General features: G+C 36.7%; 1 protein-coding gene across 1 annotated transcript in view; it reads left to right on the top strand.

Moving 5' to 3' along the window:
- Positions 1–21,313, top strand: part of Mei4 (meiotic double-stranded break formation protein 4) — a 158,951-nt gene that overhangs the window by 44,976 nt on the left and 92,662 nt on the right. The window contains exon 3 of the mRNA XM_041679717.1: positions 7,677–8,215. Within this exon, the coding sequence (XP_041535651.1) occupies positions 7,677–8,215 (539 nt within the window). The remainder of the gene's footprint in view (positions 1–7,676; positions 8,216–21,313) is intronic.

Below are 21,313 nucleotides of genomic sequence, written 5' to 3'. Positions count from 1 at the left end.
CTTGAAGCAATTATCAAGATATCACAGTCTGTTAAAAATATAGAAGAGATTAAAACAGCCTTGGTGTTGAATTGGCAAGAGTGGAAAAGAATAGAAATGTTAGACTGGATGGGCACTGAGCCCCAGAAGGAGGTGGCTGAGCCAACTCTTCAAAGAAAAGTCCACTCACTTGTCTTGAAAAAAGAATGCTCAGTAAATAAACATAAAACAGACTGACTGTGGAACGGAATATTGGGACTATGATGATAATCAAGGAGGAAGCAGTTGTTCAACTTATGTGGGGCTGTTTTCGGTGAGTAGCATTTTTGTGACAATGGAGAAATCATTTGGTTAAATTAACTAGGAGTTTTAAACTTCTTGCTATCACTTCTGTATGGATTGCATTGTTGCTATAAAATCATGAAGGAAATAATAATGACTTAGGCCTAGGTGTAATTGACAGCTAGACTAGTAAAGCTTCTACTTTTGCAAGGGAGAAAAGGGAGCTGCTAACTGAGCTTGGAATTATTCAACAACAGATAAACACAATGAGAGAAAGTAGGAAGGCATTCTGGGAGTCATGAAAATGTTTGCATTGACACAGAAAAGACAGAAGTCATTGTTCTCACCAAAATTAGTGCAATAAATATAAATTAATAAACAGCAATGATTCTCCCATTTTAACCACTCAAGAGCTTCAAAAACACTGACTTTTGGCCCCATGCTTAGAAAGTCTAGTATATTTGGCATAGAGTTTGAGCTGACTGTACTGGGTTTTAAAAGGCTTCAAGCAACTCTCTTCTGCATGTAAGCGTGACCATTAGAGAAAAAAGCTGTTTCAGAATAACTTCTTGTACGCTGTGAATTTCGGTTGGTTAAAAAAGTAACTGTTTTGCCCTATGATAGGGCAAAAGAGTAGAGCTAGGTGGGGATAATTAAACTGAATGCTGGGAGAAGCAAGGCAGAGTATAGAGACTCCACTTAGCCACCAGAGGGGAAGAACATGAGCTGCCAGCTGGAACTTTGCCAGTAGGCCATGAGCCTCATTGTAAAATATAAACTAATGGAAGTGAGTTAAATTAAGACGTAAGAGGTAGCTAGCTAGCAATACGCTAAAGTGATTGGCCAATCAGTGATGTAATTAATATAGTTTCTGTGTGATTATTTTGTGGCTGACCAGCTGGAAACAAACAAGTGGCCTCTTACTATAATAGAGATTTAGCATCTAGTAAGAAACAGGTAAAACATTCTAAATCCATGCATTTGGGAACAAAGAACAAAAGTGCATTTTGAGACCTATATATTTTCTTTAATTCTGTGTCTGTGAAGGTAAAACTATTATATTTGATATAAATAAGAGATACTCCTGAAATGTTTATTTGAGATACAAGTTGGATATCTTCCCCATGGAAATATTGAGTGCCTGTCAATTACTCAATTGTTGCTCTACAATTGTAGTGTATTACCTTTACGATGTAAGTTAGGGAGATATTGAAATGGCTGAAAGATTTCACTATGCTAGATATTTTTAAATAAAGAGCATGAAGAGGTTACTTCTAGACGACTCTGTGTACTGAGGTGTTTTAGGCAGGAAGGAGCAGTGTAAATGTTGGAGCAAGAGTAATTTGTTTCTCCAGGCCGCTCGGCTAGCTTAGACCCAAAATAATCAGGCAGAAACTATATTATTTAAAAACATTGCTTGGCCTATTAGCTCTAACTTTTTATTGGCTAGCTCTTACATTTTAATTTAACTCATTTCTATTAATCTGTATATCACCATGTGGCTGTGGCTTACCAGGTAGAACTCCCAGCATCTGTCTCCAGCGACTCCATGGCTTCTCTCTGACTCCGCCTTTCTTCCTCCCAGCATACAACCTACATTCCCTGCCTAGTTCTCTTCTTCCATGCCTTAGGCTCAAAGCAGTTCTTTATTCATTAAAAAATAAAAGCAACACATAGATAGAAGGACTTCCCATACCATCTAAAGATAAATATAAAAATCTAATTGAAAACTGTTTAAGTTTACTTTGTCATAGAGCAGAGAATAATGGGTGTTGTAGAGAAAAATGGAAAACCAGGGTGGGCCCTTTCTAAAGGATGCATGACACCAGGGCAAGCAGTTGTTCGTGAGGAGCCTTGTGGGTTTCCTAGCATGAAAATTGAAGAGTACCCTAACATTTATTTGACCTATGTTATACATTTTGCAAGAAGTATATTTTCTTTAAGGTATCCTTTATGTTATCTGAGTGATAAGTTATTTAGGCAGAGTAATTGGGCAGGAGACAGAAACTTCTCTGACATAGCCCTGCTCTTTACATATAATCTCATGAGCATGACAATAAAAGAGGCTGTGGTATACAACAGGGTTTTATTTGTTTAATGTTGCTTAGCATTTACTCAGAATTACATGGTCTGAGATATAGCAATAGGCCAGGAAATCTGGGTCTTTCTTAGAGCATTCTTAAAGATGAAGAACAAAATTACCAGTGGGAAGTGGTCATGAAGTGACAGCGACAGACTGGGGGACCGAAACAGGAAGATAGGACAAAGATTCATCTGGAGGCTTCCTTAGGTTACAATTGTTAGAGAAGGAAATTTTGAAGAAATGACATCTAAAGAGATTTTGAGAGGCCCGAGAGAGCAATTCACATAGAATGTTTAATGCAAGAGAACCTTCAGAAATGGGAATAGACTGAACAGACTTTAAAACTTCAAGGAACGGAAAGATAGACAAGATTAATATGTATTAGTGTATAAGGCTCACAAAGTAGATTCTCAGGTTTCCAACATTGGACTCAGAGGGATAGCACTGATGTAAGCCTTAAGTATAAGGGGAGGTGCTAATTTCCTTTGGACTAGGGAGGTTTTAAGTGAAGAGGTCAATCTTGTTGAGATAATACCCAAAATGTGACTTGAATATAAAATGTTACTCATAGTTCTTGTGTTTGATTTCTTAATACTTTGTTGATGACATTGACGTGAGAGGCTGTAGATCCTTTGAGTGGTCGGCCCCATGAGAGTAAGTTAATCATGGCTGGGCTGGCTTTGAGATTTATGGTTTTACTTTTTGGCCCACTTAAATATGAGTGAGTATTTTTATGATCCTTCTACTTAGGAAAACCTAGTTCTTCCATAATACCTTCAATTCTGTAACCGCTTACATCATCTCAAACTGAACCACAGTAAATACTTCTTAAAGTTATTTCCTATTAGGCATTTGTTCAGTTATTTTAGTTCTGATGGTCACACCCAGGGATTTCAGCATGGTGAACACTCATGTAAATTTGTTTACTCTACTGTCTGATCAAATTTTACAAATTCTTTAGTTTACCTAGATATCTTAAATATTTATTTATGTATTCATTTATTCATGGTATCATATGATATATGAAATAGCTATTTTTAAAACATGTTCAATAGAATACTAATAATTATTTTGTAATAAATAACTTATTAAAATGTTGTCATCATTTAAAAACAGAGAAAATAACAGACAAAGAAGACTAATTAGTTGAGAATGTGTTGGGATTAGAGATACAGACTTGAGACTCTTTAGTTGAATAATTCCTTGAGGCTTCATGATGGAGATATTCAGGAAGGGAAATAAATGGAGAAAACCACAGATAAAACAGTGCAACAGTAAAGAAAGTCCTTTGGGGATCTAGAAGATGTTGTAGGAAAGAAACAATGAGCAAATCCCAGAGAATGAGCACTTGAAGGCATGAGGAATTGTGGTATTTAATTGCCTAGGACAAAGTCGGCCTACAAATACACATTTTGTTTTATTTCTCTTCAGAAAAGACAGTTTAGCCAAGAGAAATCACACCATTTGGTTATATTTTCATGTATATGATATCTCTCTTTGGTATATTTAAAGTTAGAATGGTGATGTGCTTGGATAAAATACAACTGAAACCTTATTATCAGCATTTCTCAAATATGCTTTGTCATATGCTAAAATATATATTCCTAAAGCAAGAAACAAACAATTGCTTTTAATTGAAACACTGTCATTAAGAGCTCCCAAATTGATTACTCTCTACCAAGTGATCAGCCTTGAGATCATTTAAAGACAGATAACATGGACTAAGCAGGTTGTATTTTTATTTTCAGGAATCCATATATAAAGAGGCCATAAATTTGAGAAGGAGGGATCATGAGGAGGATTAGAAAGAGGAAGGGAAATGTAATTATAGTATAACTACAAGATGTAGTTATCTTATAAATAAAATGTAATTATCTTATAATTTCAAAAAATATAAAAAAGTATTATTAAAAACAGAATTATGAAATGACTTTAAATAACATTTTCGGTTTGACCACCAGGTGGCATAAACATTACTTTTACATTATTTGATGTTTGAGTGTATGTTGGATAATGATTATTAATGCTTGGAAATCATAATTGTTAGTGGCAAATTATACATTCCTATGCTGAATACAGTTGAATGAATGTTATTTGATTTAATCATAGCGTGTTTGTGTGTGTATGTGTTAGAGAGAGAGACACACACAGAGAGAGACAGAGAGACAGAGAGAAAGTAAGAGAAATTCTTTCAATAATAATCAAATCACCAGCCATGTAGGAGGCGGGTGTCAAACAACTGGAACATCCAAACAGACTCTTCCCTCAGAAGCTTCTCTTTTCAGTAAGGAGCCACTAATATATTCAAGACAGGTTAAGATGAGTAGGTGAGGAGTAGGGACATGTAGGTAAGGTTTTCTACACCTCATGAGAACTTGGAAAGTTTCACAGCAGAGAAGTAGCCGGATTTGAAGAAGAATCAGTATGAATCCGGGGGAAAGGATGTGCAAATCCATCATTGTGTGAAATGGTGCGGCACCTCTTATGAACTCTGCAAGGCTTATAGTTGCATGCATGACATGAGGGCGAAGAGAAAGGTAAACTACATAAGAAGGTTGGGGGGCAAACAATGATGGGATTTATGTGCTAAGTTGAGGACCTTGGGGGGGCTCTATTCTATAACATGATTGAAGCTTCTGGAATATTTTCTCTAAAATGGTACTTTATAGAAGGTACACTAGAGGAGGACAGAGCCAGAGGCTGATTGATCATGTATCATTAATAATGACCATTTCATTAATAATTATAATAATAATTATTAACTAATAATTATCATTTATTAATTAATAATCGATCATGTTTATTAATAAGTAAAAGAGATGAAGGTGCCTTGAGCCAGTGTGAGGAAGTGATTGGAGGAGGACATACATAGAAATGGGTGTCTTGATTATTAATTTTAAGTTTCAGTTCAGATAGCTGGGCACTCTTTGGTTTGGGATAAGATAGTTTGGCTCAGTAGACTGAGTGCCTTAGTAAACTGGGTTTAGCCTCATCCAGTAAGTTGAAGGCATGACCAGGAAAGAAAAGCTCATTCTATTTTGTAAGGGGCATTTTCTCCGTCCTTTCTGAGGTTCAGAGGAAGTATTTCTATGACAAGATATGTTCCAGGAAGGTAAGAGCTTCATTTTGTTGAATATTATTGAGATCTATTTTGAAATGATAAATGGATTTAAATTAGAATTTAAAAACCAAAAAATATAAGGTCTATGGTTCACCAAAATGAAGTAGAATATACGATTCAGTATGTAAGAGGCATATATATTGTTGAAGTATCAAGGATCCAACTTCCTTGGCATTTCTAGGTATCACAACCTCACAGCAGATTTTCTGGTCTTTTGATTCTTATAGTCTGTCTATCTCCAGCAATGTTCTGCAAACCATAGGTGCAGGGGTTATGCAGTAGCTGATCAATAGAGGTTAGGCATCATGATATTTATAATTTTTTGCCATCTACTGAGTTTGGTTTTTATTGTTACTGTTTATTTAAGATTTTGTGGTACTTAATTAAGTTATTTGAGATCGCTCTTATTCTTTAAGGAAAGTATATTGCTATGAACGTTTCTGTTTAGAACTGCCTTAGCTATACCTCAGAAGTTCTTAAAAATTTATGTTTCTACTTTCAATTTAAAAGTAATTCAAGTTACTTTTAAATTTCCCCCATGATTTTTTTCAGTGCCTCTCCCCTGGCTATTACAGAGTACATATTCTGTTGAATGGGGTATTCTGTACATATCACTGAAACCCACTTTGTATGGTATTTCTATTAGCTTTGAGATCTCTGAAAATAGACCCAAGCACATGCATAGGTTCTGATTGCTGCTGTGGAATACTCTCTTAATGGGTCAGAGGCACATTGCTGTTTCCATGCTGTGTTTTTCTCAAACAGGTATGGGTATTTAAATACTTGTCTTTCTCAAAAAATGTCTTGCTTATGACTATTGCTAGAGATTATTGTGCATTAATATTGTCACTCAAGTTGTTTAATCCTTTCGAAGGAAAAATGTGGTTCTTCCACCTTTCTATATGGATACTCAGTATAGTTTCTCTTGCCCATTATTATTTAGCTAGTTAAGCTATGAATGTTTTCCAAAAGAAAGCCTTGGCTGCTAATGTAAACATTAGTTATAGGTACCATCCTTAACAGTAAGAAAAGGGAGGAGAGTAAGTATGTTGTACAGTGACTACATATTGGTGATTGTATGCCATGAGAAAGCCTAAATTATTGTGAGTTAGTTTTCTATAATATTTAAACTGGTTATTGTTATAAGTACCTAAATGTGTTTCTCTCATATCTCTGTAACTTATCTAGAAAATTTTTATGGTTTGATATAAGTTATCAAAATGCTGATCCTTGCTCATTTTATCTGTTAACCATGAGGGATTTCTCATAGTCAGGAGCAAGTTACAGCCCTGAGTATGTCTCCTCATGAGATGTACACAAACAGACAGAATATTGTATGCATAATAAATAAATATTTAAAAACAAGATGTACACAAACATTTAGCCAGTGGTGTAAATCTGAGTGGATGCAAAATAGAAATTGTTCAGAGCTATTTTCAAAATAAAATACAATTATTCTTTTATTCAGTTTGATAACTTGACTTTAATACTGTAATCTGTAACATATAAAACTTCACCATGATACTCTTTTGCCAAATCTGGCATTCCTTTCATGGATTGTGAGGAGATTCTTCTCTGTGTCCAAATTTTAATGTTGTCATTCCCAACATGTGCACCCATGACACTTTGCTGAGGGTATTAAAACCAAGCAGCCAGGTTAGTCAGTGCTCAATTTGAGTACTGTGCTCTCCTAGCACACATGTGGATGGAAATACTCCTTTTAGAGTTGTTCTGGTTGGGGATGAAGAGATGCTCAGTGATTAGGAGAACTTGCTGCTCTTGCAGAGTGCCTCGGAACCAGGTTTGTGGCTCACTCCAGGACTTAGGGATCTGATGCACATTTGTGGCCTCTGCACACTGTGCTGTGCTATACAGAACCACATACAGACCGACAGTCATACTGATAATTAAAAATAAAACAAATTGTTGAAAAAACTGTTTCAGTTCTGCATGGAGGAGAAAGCTCGGAATGATTGTAACTTACTAGGAACATGCTTGTTGTTGAATGAGGGGTCTGAATGAAAATGCGTAAAACATTTCTTTAGTCAAACAATGTCTGTTTTGCATCTAAGCCATTTTTTACACTGTTTGCTAAATGTTTATGTACATTTGCATGTTTTATGTAGTATTTTCATTTAGAATAAAATCATTGTATTGGTTTTAAGATATCTAGCTGCAGGAAGATAATACTTTTGTCCCTTTCTATTTCAGGACATGATGTGTTCCCCCCATTGCCAGATGAGGAACCTAGAAGTTCTGAAAATACTGTGGCTTTGATGGATGATTCTGGATGCATCTTGTCAAGTGAGCAAAGAAGCGAACTTGCAGAGTTGTCCCAGCATCTTGTGGAGAGCTGCAGCCCCCCGCCCCTTCTGCCACTGCCTCTTGACAAGAAGTCCTGCACCACCCTGGGAAATCCCCCGTCTTCACACATGCAGTTCTTACAGCATCTGCTTGAACTGAAGAAACTGACAGAATCCAGTGGTCTGAAACTATACTTGAGCCACTTTGAGAGAGACTCCTCCACAGTTTCTGATTCGGTTGCACAGTTGTTAGATGGCCTGATCACGTTTTACCGTAACCCCAAACTCCCTTTCTCAAGTTTTTGGATGGAAGCTGTTGGTACATTAGCTAGACTGATGGATGATTTTAATTTATCTAATCGTATTCTTAAAAAATGTTCGAAGAAGTTGGAAGAATTGGAGAAAACTCTACTGCAGGCTATTTTAGCGAACGACAGTATAAACCGGGTAAGTAATATATCTTACCTGTTTATGACTTAGATCTGAGCAGTATCGATGAATTTTCCTCTTGGCAGAGGTATTTGGTGGTTCTTTCACATTGGTGACTGAGAGTTTGTAACTGGGCCTCCAGACCTGTGCACATCTCTTCCCAGTTGAATGTTTCTAGCTTCTGTTGCTACATACCGTGTGGTTCTCTCCTGAAATGTCTCCGCCACCAGCTTTTGCTGCCTCCACTTTGAATTCTTTTACTTTGACTGTTTTAATTTTTATACTTCGTTGCTTTGTATTTTTCTATTTTCTCTATCTTTGTTTGCCATTGGTCACACTTTGCAGTCCTTTCCAGATAACCACTAAAGCCCAAGGTCCCCACATTATGACTTCTGTGATAAAGTTGCTGTTGTCTGATGTCTGGAATAGATGTGAGGGAGAAGTAAAGGCATAAGTTATTTACATTACAAGTCCTAGGCAGAGAACCAGAAGCCAGAATGCAGTCTAGTTTAAATGTTCAAATCAAAGTCTGTTAGAGTATTTCGAGAGGTTCTAAGGAATGAGCATCTTTTGGGCACCTCCTTATTGTTCCTTGGCCTATCAGAATTTTCTCTAGAATGTTAAACCCAGGATCTGCTTTCAGGCTTTTTGAGAGTTGTTGAAGTGGCTAGAATAAACAAGATGTCCTTCTCACATGGCGTTTAAATATTTGGTCATCATTCAAGTTTTCGCTTAAAACAATAGTGAGGCTGTCTCTTTGTAAGTAAATGCTGCTTTAAGCCGAGGTCTGAAGGTTTATATATGTATACCATTTTACTTATCAAGAAGAAATTAACTAGTGAGAAGTTGTCCAAGAAACATCTTATATAGACTAGAACCATTATAACGTCTGTGAGTGCAATCCCTTGGACTATTGAACATACCCGTCATTTTAAGTGTTGGCTCTCCTTGCTTGCTGGTTAAGACATTGAGGCTAGCCAAAATTTATCATCTCTTCCTCCTCTACTTTTTGCGCCAGTTGGTGGTCTTGTCCTCTATGTCTTCTAGTCTTTCTTATACTAGCTGTTCCATTAGTGACAATAAGTCAAAGGCCTTTACTTGGAAGCACTGAAGAAATCATTCCTCTGCATTAACGTTGATCTTTGTAGACTGAACATTTCTTAGAATTCACTAGGTAAGGTCTCCATGGATTTCTTGAGCTAAATAAATAAATAAATAAAAATAGAAAAAAAAAACAAGTGGTTCCCCACAATTACAGAACATTTCTAAAGATGTCTGACAGTACCCTTGGATCTAATTGATCTTGGAGAGAAAAAGAAAAATATTCTCCCTTTTAATCTAGCTGATGATATTAGAGTACAGGTCTCCAAGAATGGTTACTGTACACACAGAGGCAGTTACTGCAGTCTTGTACTTATAAGTTCTTTGTAATATTTACCAGACCTCCATGGTGGTTTTTTGTTGTTTTGTTTTAATTTTGACACATTGTTTTGCCTGATGTAATTACTGGTTTCTATAGGGGAAGTAAGAGTTTTCTCAGTCATGCTCCTCCCACACTGGGCAGACACCAAAGGGACCTGATTCCTAGAAGTGGCTAGACTTGGAAAGCACATGTGATTTTACAACAGCCCCGAGAAAACATGGGGAAACAGAGAGCCTGGACCCAAAGGATAAATTGTAAGTGCTAGACCACCTACTGCTAGTGGACAGCTACAGTAGCCACAGACAGAGACATCAGCCTCCTTATTATGCCATAGAAATGCACTGACCTTATCACTTGGCAGTGCAGGCTGTGGTTGAGTCTCCTCTGGGTCTCCCATTTCCATGAGTCCATTAGCCATCCAGGGAGGTGAAGACAAACCAAATCAACAAAGATGGGGGAAAAAGATTGGGATATGTGATGAATGAATGCCTGTGATACTTGAAATTCAAGTGATGCCAGGAAGTTTTATGGTTTATGCCATGTGATTGCATTAAACAAGATAGCCGTTAAGTCACATTGCTTTCCTCTTCTTCATAAGTTCATAGCTCATTTTTGTAGACTGGACACTGGTTAAAATATACCGGTTAGGACCTCCCTGAACAAGGAAACAGGTGGCTTCTAGCATTGCAAAAATTTGAGACATGTACCACTATCCTCTGACTTCAGAGAACAAAAAGGAGAATATTCTCTCTTTTCATCCCTCTTATCATATTAGTTATTTTACAAGTATGGTTATTGAAACTCTAAGGTTGGTTACACCAGTCTGATACTTTTCACTATTGTGCTGTATTTAGAAGAGGATTGAAAAACATGCCTAATTAAGTTGGATTAGAAACACATTTTACTATTTAAGCCAGTCCTTATAACTATTTCAGAGAGTATTATTCTAAATGGTTTAAGTGGCAGTTTGATATCAATGTATTGAACTTTTACCTTTTCCATGATGTATATAACATTCTCAAACTCTTGCAAACTTACTGAAATTTCCAGCTTTCTTTTCTATTCTGGAAAAACAACAGGGAATCTTATGGAACATATTAATATTATTTAACATCACCTTCCTAAAAGGAAGTCAAGCCCAAACTGAATGAATAAGAAATAAATATTATTTATGAGAACATACTGTTAAAATATTGAGCTTTGTAAGTTCCCATGTAAACTTTATAGAAAACAGAAGGCAGTACCTAGAGTGATCTATCGTATTCGTGTCTTTGTTCTTGAATGAGTTTGGACAGGAGGTAGAGAAAGAACTTTACATCATGAGATGAAATAACAGTAACTGTACTGTTGCTGTTTTGTTCTTACTTTTTTCTCCCTGTCACAGAGTCAGAGGGCCAACCTGACTCAGAGAAGAGGGTCTTGGAGAACATTTGAGACAAAATGCTGGGGGTCTGAAGTTGAGGGCCAAAACCCATCTCCAGAGTCAGAGTCTCTGTAGGCTCAAAAGACAGATGAGAATTTCATTTATACACTAAGGAAATTTGTTCCCCCATTAAACTCAACCTAGGGGTTTACATAGAAGAGGAGGCTTGCTGTCTAGTAACAACCTGAAGTAACAGTCTGCCTTATAACCAATGACTGTTCAGAGGACTCTCATCTGTGAGGGTCTGCATTATGATGTGAACATGGGTTGAGAAGGTTTCCTCTTGGTGTCTTTAAACTTTCTAAGTTCATGGGTGAGTGACAGTAGAAACCCATGATGAAAAAATATAAAACCGACAGAAGAATCCACTTTCTCAATACCTAACCCGAAACCGTGACTGGGCTTACTGCTTAGAAGCCTGTAATAAACTGTTATCTTTCAACTCTGCTAACAAAGGTAGTATGAATGAATATTGGCGAGTCTGATTTCTTAAAATGAAACACCCCAGGGCATATCAGGACCATGCCTTCTATCAAAAGAAAGTCAGTAGAGTCATATAGCAAACTAGGGATATGCATGTAGAATCTAAACAAATAGGTGAAAACCTTTATCTAAGTTTTATTTATGCTTTTAAAAAGAGCTTTAATTATTCCTGCAGAAAATTTAATGTGTGACACTAGTAAAAAATGACATTTATACTTTTTAGGATTTAAAATTTTTCATATTGGGCCATGTTCTATTTTATTTATTCTCTGAGATTATAATACAATTGCATCATTCCCCCCTTACCTCATCTCTCTATTCCTTCTCATATAGCCCTCCTTTCTCTTTCATATTCATTGCTGGCCTCCACTTACATATCCATATTTATTGAACACCTCAAAATGGCAGTCACTGTTCTTCGTTCTTTCAGAGATAAGATCGATAAAGCCTACTGAGGATGACTTTAAGAATTTTTCATCTATCAAAACATATTCGTGCGGTGAAATGAACTCTCCTTGCTCATCTCACCCAAGGACTAGTCTCACAGAGAGTTCATTCCCTGGTGTCAATCAAAGGGATAGTGATTGGCAGAATTATTTTTTAAAGTTCTATAGTTGTTGACTGTAACTGTGAAATCATAATTCTATGGTATTTTCTATTTCTATAATAGCAATAAACAAATGACAGAACTAAGATAGTGTAGGTGACAGGTATATTGTTGTAGGAGTAAGTAGTCAGAGTAGGTTGTATACTTATCTTTACATATGATTTATTTAAATTCATATTTAAAATAATATAATAGAAAATACAATTACACTATCTTAATGAAGTAATATTTTTGTTACTCTTGTGGAAAAGAAAGAAAGAAAGTAAGTCAGGGTTTTGTTTGTTTGTTTGAGTATCTGAGGGTGCAATTCTAATTCTGCCCAGTGTTTGAAAGGCATTCCACTTCATCTCATCTACTTCTCTGTTGTCTCTGGGAGCTCTCCTGAGACCGCTTGTCTTATTGACTACACTTGGCAGAAATTGTGAAGTATGTAGGAAACACTGGACCTTGTAATGCGGGTCTGACAGAAGAAGAAACAATATCTCAGTTCCTGCCAGGATCAGCCCACAGCAATGGAAACTTTTAGCCTGTTGCTTACTCACTGTGTATTTCCCAGTGGAGGCCACTTTCATAGGCCAGGCCCTTGTGGGGAAAAAGTTGTTCTTTTCTTAAGGTCCGTGGATCAGATCATCCTGGTGGGTAAGGACACAATCTAGGGGAGCTTGTGCTGACAACTACAACTACTGAGATATAGAAAAGTATAGGCACATCTTTTAGATCTTCTTTGTCTCCTTCTCCAGAGCATCCTTGGCGGATAATCCAGACATGGGGAGAGGTACCTGTATTCCCTTCCTTAATAGCAATCATGAAAGAAGTCAGGGCTTATTCAAATTATTTGATCTCTATGACTCTTTAATACATTGGGACCTGAAGAAATTTTCTATTCATATAAGATCTGAGATTTAGAAAAACACCAGAGTAGATGTTACCTTCAATCCTCTTTTTCTCAAATTTATAGACTATAAGCAAAACCAATCCATATTTAGAATGAATTATTTACTACATATAAATGTGGAATGCTTTTTCCCCCTCGGTGGGTTTATATCATAGCAACTAGAGGGTGAACACAAAAATGAGAGCTAGGATATGATGGGGTAGAGACAAAGCAGACAAACCCTAGTTTCATCTTTCTTCCTTCCCTTGCACTTCTCTCTCATTGGTTGCTCTGACTAGATCTGGAAAATCCTGGTGAACAGTGGTAAGAGTGAGCATCCTTACCTTTTTCAAAACCTAGAGAAAATATTTTAAAGTCTATTGATTATTATTTTTGCTGTAGGATTTTTACCTGTATCCTTTATACATTGGGATGAGGCCGTGCAGTATCTATTTTGTTTGATTCATAGTTTGTAAGTGCTTCTCCCTACATGTTGAGATTATTCTTTTCTCTCCTTTACTTTTGGCTGACATGTTGTATCATGTTGATTGACTGGCCTGCACCCTCAGGATACATTTGAAGTGAACATGAAGTTTGATCCTTTTACTATTTTGTTGACTTTGTTTTGCATTCCATTGAAGACTCTTTCACCTAACTTCACAGACATTGTCTTAATAACTTTCTTTACATAAAGTATCTCTCTCATTTTTGGTCACCTTTGATAATAGATATATTTTGAAATTTTTTTCTATGTTTAGAAAGGGTGTAAAAATTAGTTGTGAGTGCTTGTTTTTTTATTTGTTTTGTTTGTTTTTATGGAATTAATATGTGAGAATAGAGAATTCACCTGTTGGCAACATTTTTTACTATATTGTTTATCTTGTTTCGTATCAGTTTATCCATACGTCCTATTCCTTCTTCATTCAGTGTTGATTAAATTTCGTTTTTCTAGGAGTGTGTCCATTTATTCTGTTACTTGATTTGCTAAGATTGTTCATAAGATAGTTTCATAATATTTATTTTATACCTGAGACATCCACTGTGTCTCCAACACGTTCTCATCCAATGTGTCTCCTTGTATCTGTAATTTTACTTAACTTTTCTTTGTGTATTTGCTTTAGATTTGTTCATTTTTCCATTATATAAAATTAATTTCAACTTGATTTTTAAAGTGTTCTTTTGTTCTCTTGTCCTTTTATCTATTCTAATTTTGCTATTGCATCCCTTCTGCTAATTTTGAACTTCGTTTGCTCTTAATAGACTTAAATTCTTCATTTACATTAATAACATATCTGGAGAGAAGTTCAGTAAAGGAGCAGTGTAGACCAAATGGTGTCAGCTGGCCCTGAAGGAGCTCTCTACTCAACAGAAGAATGTATTCTTTCTTCTCAAGCACACTTACAATGTCATCCAGAATAAATCACATCTAAGCCATAGAACAAACCTTACAAGCTAAAATCCTCAGGTGTATTGTTGCTGACAACAGTATAATAAAGCTAGAATTGAATAAAAATAAGTAAAATGAGAGAATTTACAAGAATGTAGAAACTAAATAGCCATGTAGCAATCATTAAGAATAAATAGAAAACCAAAAGAAATTTCTAAAGCATCTTAAGGCAAATGAAAGTTTACCAAAACATATGGATTTCACCAAAAAGGTTTTTTTTTTTTTTTTTTTTCGAGACAGGGTTTCTCTGTGGCTTTGGAGCCTGTCCTGGAACTAGCTCTGTAGACCAGGCTGGTCTCGAACTCGCAGAGATCCGCCTGCCTCTGCCTCCTGAGTGCTGGGATTAAAGGCGTGCACCACCATCGCCCGGCTCAAAAAGTTTTTATCAAAAAAGAAAATAAAGAGGTGAATGCCTATATTAGAAAAGAATGAAATCTCAAGAAATAAATAAGCAAACAAACGAACAAACAAAAACTGGTGTTTTAAACACAGATTTGCAGATTAAATTATGTTGAAAGTCTTCTATACGAGTTGTAACCTTGAATAAGTTATCTAACGTGCATGTCTATAGGCAGAACTAAGAAACTGACTGCATTATAGGATTGTTGGAAATTTTCAGTGAGAAAATACTTAGCTTGCTGTTTAGCATCCTCTAAACACCAAATCTTGTTTGTCTCTCCTTTTCTTTTTGAAAAGCAAATCTGTTGTGTTTGCTCTGCTCTGCCTGACGTCCCACCAGTATCCCAGGGAGGTTACTCTCTAAGAATTGTTTATTAATTTATATTTTATGTGCATGACTGTGGTTGCCTGTGTATATCCGTGTGGAGCACATGCATGGAGTGACGAGAGAGGTGAGAAGGTCTTGAATCCTCTAGAGCGGGAGTTACTGGCAGTTGATTGCCTCCATGTGGATGAAGGAACTGCATTCGGTCCCCTGCAAAGAAGCAAGTGCTCTTAATTGCCCCTGATGAGGGCTCTTTTTAACTGAACATAGTGTGAAAATAAGTGACTATGTTTCCTGCACCCCCGTACATCTGAGGTCACTTAACTAGCAGCATGCCTTACTGACATGGTTGTTGCATTCCTGGCATGTTTGCATTTGTCAGATAAATAGACATTAGACACCATGACCAAGAACTCTCTTTTTTTAAAAAAAATTTCATACAAGTTTCTTTTAATATAAATTTATTTAAGTCACTTTGGGCCCAGCATGTCCTTGGGTTTCACCCACTCATCAAACTGCTCCGCTGTGAGGTAGCCAAGCTCAATGGCCGTTTCCTTTAAGGTGGATCCTTTCTTGTGTGCGGTCTTGGCAATCTTCGCTGCCTTGTCATACCCTATATGAGGATTAAGAGCTGTCACCAACATTAAAGACTCATTCATTAGCTTGTTAATCCTCTCAGTGTTAGCCTGGATCCCCACCACACAGTTTTCTGTGAAGGACACTGAAGCATCTCCCAGCAGCCTGGCTGAGTGCAATACATTCTTAATCATCATTGGTTTAAATAGAGGAAAACAGTTAAGGGCTTACCTTTTCAGAGAGTTAATCCATTATTAACTTCCATTTCATCATGGAAGAAATCGCAGGGGCAAGCTGACAGGCATGGTTCTGGAGATGCAGCTAATAGCTATATCCTGATCTAGCTGTAGAAGGCAGATAGGGTCTCGTATGGGCTTTTGCAACCTCAAAGACACATCACTTCCAACAACGCCACATCTACTCTTAGCAAGGACACACCTGATCTTACCCAAACAGTCTACCAACTGATGGCTTTCAAACTATTGAGCCTTCAGGGACTATTTTCATTCAAAGCACCAGAGGCTCCAAGACCCATTTGTACCTATGCATGGAAGCTAATTTTTAAATACAGAAAAAATTTTCTTGCAGTTTTCCTATAATATAGTAAGTATTTATTAAAACATTTGTGTCATAAACTCCAATCTTAGAGCTCATTTTGATAACTGTATCAGTATATAAACAAACCACATTTAGATTTTCACAGTAGGTTTTAACTTTCAGTGTTCAGGTTGAGGAAGAAGGAACTAACAGAGCAGCATTTTGTTCAATTTAATTTCAAAGCATATTTTACATTTCAGTATCTCTTTTCGAGATAATTAATAGCAGTCTGACTCCATAATCTACCTTTTTAGCTTCAAAAGCACTCATACTGAGAAGCTATTATCTGTTCTGACCACAACTCAGAACCATGTAATGGCTATTACTGCTATCTTCAGTTTAGAGATGAACAAACTGAGGTCAGGCAAGTTAAAAGACTCATTCAAAACCCTTAATTAACTGGCGATGAAAAGACTGGTTCTCAATACAGTGACAAAGTCTTCTTTCTACTGTATCGTTTTTCCACTTTAGTTTTTAAAATTAGTTGTTCATGTTTTCCTAAATGCACAAGAAACAAGCTGACTTCTACTTATGGGCTAAGATATATTCACTAAAGAACTAGTACCTTGACATTATTTTACTCAATTTTGTAATGATAATATATGAAGTTTGCTTTTGTAAATGTTGCAGAGATTCATATTTATAGGTAGCTAAATAGAAAAAAAGCAAAACTCCTGCTCTGTGGCACAATGGAGAGTCACCTTGTTTTCTTTATTGGATGTAAAATAACTCTATCTTGTTATAGTTGCATGGCCAGCCTTAGAATGTCCTTTTTAATTGAATATAAATGATATGGTTATGGTTGCATTTAAGTTAAAAGGATCTTCCTCCTTCATTTATGAAGATTCCAAAAAAATCAAAGTACATTTCATAAATGAAAAACTGCTTCTGCATAGCTCATGGCTATTCTACATCTGTGGGTCACTAAGTTAATCACTTCTATAAGTTACCACATAAGGGAGTATTAATCACAAGTTCCCGGGACTTAATGTGGATATATTTTTAGAAGACTTTTGTGTGTGTGTCGATTCCGCCTACTTAGTATTAATTTTCAGGTATGGTTCTTTAGCTTTATTAAAATAGGTATTTGTTTCTCCACCTAGGATGTATCCCTATCCTAGTTCTATGATCTAAAGTAAATTCTAACATCATCCCTCTGTCAGGAATAGAAATAAAGTGCATCTCAGCCTGAGACCCAGGAGGGGCTTTCTGTAGCTTTCCGGTGGTTTCATCTCATTCTTCGGGGTACACTAAAAAGCAGTTCTTGATCTCTTCATGTTGCTCTCTCTTGTGATGATGTAAAGCTGGGATCTACAGTTATCTTTCTACATCAGAATGGTAAAACAGCCATGTAAAGGAAGATAAAGCACATGGAATAAAATAAATCTTACAATGGACTAGGTTAAGTCAACCCTAAAGCCTACAAGATGTATAAATTTCCACTCATAGGTGTCAGTACATTTTATCGGCATTTAAGGTGATCTGACCTGTTTTTTTTTTCCCTTGAAAATTCAAGCACAACATGGCTTAACTCGATAAGCCTTGCAAAAATTTAAAGTTCAGTTGATGGGTGATGGGAAGTTACTAATTGTTTTGAGTTTCAAATATATCACTTTGAGTAACATCAGCATTATTGGTTAGAAAGAGAGGAATAGTTTACCTACTTAGGCAGCATAACTGGAAGACTTCTCTGGAATATAAACGGCCACCCCAAGAAGAAAAACATGTGTGTCCTACTACAAATGGTTCATAGAAGAAGAAGCAACACCAGACCCTGAAACTTATATCACATCAGCCCCTTAAAAAAAAAATCAGACTTCCTAATAATCCTTTAACCTTTGATCTAAAATATGAGTATAAAGTTTAGTATTTCAAATTTCTGAAGTAGGAATCTGACCTTGTCAACAACATGAGGGAACCAGAGAGAAAGCAGGAAAAAAACTTAAATATCTAAACTGTGCAGAAATGTATGCACTTTAATACTCTGAGAAAGATAAAAACATTCTTTTCAAACCCCATAAAAGAATAAGACACTTTAAAGTTTTTGTAGGAAGTGAAAAAGACCTTTTAAAAGGTAAGAACATGGTAATAAAATATACAAATTAAAAACTTAGACGGTCAGATGGGAAAAATTCTCAGGAACTACAATATTGGCCAAGGATAATATATGGAAACAAAAGCATAATGAATCCTCCTGTCTAGCAGTATAAGAATTTTAGGATTTCCAAAGAGGGGGATCTGGGAAAACTACGGGGTAGGAAAGGAATAATTATATATAATATTTCACGATCTTCCTAAAAACTAAACCCTGTAATTCAAAATGGAAAACCTAATGCTTTCATGAAAGTAGATTTTATATTAAAGCCATCATTGTGAAATTCTAGAACACTAGAACAGACAAAAATCAAATTTCTGTATCCTTTTTAAGAGGAAAAAAGATAAACAAAATCCCACCAAAGTATTCATAAAGGATATCAGAAATATAAACAAACCAGAATTTTCAAATGCTAGAGGGAGGATTTTAGAAATATGGAAGAATCGACAATGTTGACTTGTACTGTACTGTACTGTTTTCATCTTATTTTATATCTACCATGTTAGGGATAATTTGAATAATTTTTCAGACACATTTTATTGCATTGTCTTTTTTTTCCATTTTTTTTTATTGAGAAAAGGAGAAAAAAAAACAAGTTTCCACCTCCTCCCAGCCTCCCGTTTCCCTCCCCCTCCTCCCACCCTTCTTCCCCTCCTCCCACCTTTCTCCCCCTCTCCCCACTCCTCTCCCCCTCTCTCTCCAGTCCAAAGAGCAGTCAGGGTTCCCTGCCCTGTGGTAAGTCCTAGGTCCTCCCCTCTCCGTCCATTCATAGGAAGGTGAACATCCAAACTGGCTAGGCTCCCACAAAGCCAGCACATTACATAGGTTCAAAACCCCGTGCCATTGTCCTTGGGTTCTCATCAGCCCTCATTGTTCGCCATGCTCAGAGAGTCCAGTTTTATCCCATGCTTTTTCAGTCACAGTTCAGCTGGCCTTGGTGAGCTCCCAATAGATAAAATATATGCCCTACCCATCTAACAGTGGAACTACGGGTGTCTCGGGGTTTTGTTCTTTTTTTTGTTTGTTTGTTTGTTTGTTTTTTTGTCACTCTTGAGAGTCTTCTTCTCCTACTTCGTTGTTTCATCCAACCTTGATATGATGGCTTGTGCCTCATCTTATCTGAGCTTTTTATGCCAGGTAGTTGGATATTCTTGGTACCTGCTCATTTCTGAAGGTAAATGGAAGAAGAATGGATCTGGGGGAGAGAGAAGAGGGGGTTGGAGATATGGAGGGAGAAAAAATGGAGGTATTGAAAACAAAACGATAAAAGATACCTCCTAGACAACCCTTCTTGCTGCTGGATATTATTCTCTGATAAAATGAGCCAGCAGATGAAACAAAATGAAAGGTATTAGATGCAAAGAAGTGAAGGAAATGACAAGAGAGGGATGTTGGTGACAGGAAATCTACAGCGTTTGATTGTGATTTTGAGGTGGAGAGGAAGGAGAAATAGACATGATCAGTATTTCTAGATTCTGGTTACTACTGCATGCAGAGGTATCTTTGGCAGAGAGGAAGCATAACCCAGGTCCATTTTCTGACCCAGAATTTAATAATGACCACAAGATGACAGTATGACAGACAACAAAGCCAGCAGTCAGCATTATCGGTGTGGAGCTCAAAAGAGCACACTTGCCATGAGATGAATTTAGAGAGGGAGCTCAGTTGGGTGCTTTTGTTTATTTGTTTAAACTGTGTGAAAACAAACTACAGACAGGAAGAGTGCACTGTCTGTGACAGAGGCTGGGAAAACAACAGTAACTGCTCGTGCACAAATGAAAATAACTGTAAATAAATGAATGAATTAGAAGCCCGAGTCTTAGCGGGAAAGCAAGGAAAGTACAGTCATAGACGCCAACAAAAGAAGGCTTACTGCCCGCTATTCAGTTTTCCTAAGGTCAGAACTGAATGATGTCCTAAGTTATAAACATTTTGTACTGATGTGTACTAGGTGATTTAGTGCCATTGTCACGAATCTGCTTTAGCTGCTTCAAATACTAATGTGTTGCTGGTCATAAATTTACTCATATTAAAACAGGTGAAAGGTTAGCTGAATGACTCAGTGAATAAAGCGCTTGCTGTGACAACCTGACTTCAGTCATTGGAACACAATATGAAAGGAAAGAAGTGAAATTTGAAAGCTATCTTCTGATGCTGTACCTGAACTCACACATCACACATGCACACACATGCACACACATACACACACATACATACACATAATACACATTCAGACACACACATGCACACTTATCACACATACTAATTAAATTTAAAGAGAAGTCAATTCATATTTAAGTTAATGATAGGAAACTCTTTAGATAATTAAATGCATTATGCATTTTAGAACATTTCATTATCTTATTTGAATATTTTCAATGGGCTTAAGACCAAAAGAGAAGAAAAAGAAGAGAGGGGAAAGAAAAAAAAAAAAAGGAGGTTTCAAAGACTGGATATAACTCAGTAGTTCTACTTTCCTCTCAGAAACCCTTAGATTCTATTCCCAGAACCATAAAACAAACAAACAATAGCAAAAGTAAAGCATTGTTAGTGATGCTAATACCAGTCTTCCAATAATATGTCTTATGGCAGTATATATGGCCATGGCAGGTCTAAACAGAGAAACTCTATTTACCTTTCTATTCTTTCTTAATTGCAGAGCTCACATCATTGCGGTTAGATTTTGCAAAGGCTGCTACTCTTACCCACAGCATCCAGATGCTGGTTCCTGCTTTAATGTCCATTAAACCTTGCTGCTGAGAATGTGGTTCGGGGACCAGCCATGTGAGCATCACCTGGACGCTTGTTAAAATACAGACTCTTGAGCCGCTATCTCAGAGCAATGAAATTTAAATCTGTATTTTAAT

The sequence above is a fragment of the Microtus oregoni genome, unplaced genomic scaffold (assembly GCF_018167655.1).
Source record: "Microtus oregoni isolate MIOR12 unplaced genomic scaffold, Mior012 000032F_ref0000030, whole genome shotgun sequence".
Taxonomy (NCBI): Eukaryota; Metazoa; Chordata; class Mammalia; order Rodentia; family Cricetidae; genus Microtus; species Microtus oregoni.
Note: the sequence above shows the minus strand (reverse complement) of the source record. Positions and strands in the feature narration are given on the sequence as shown.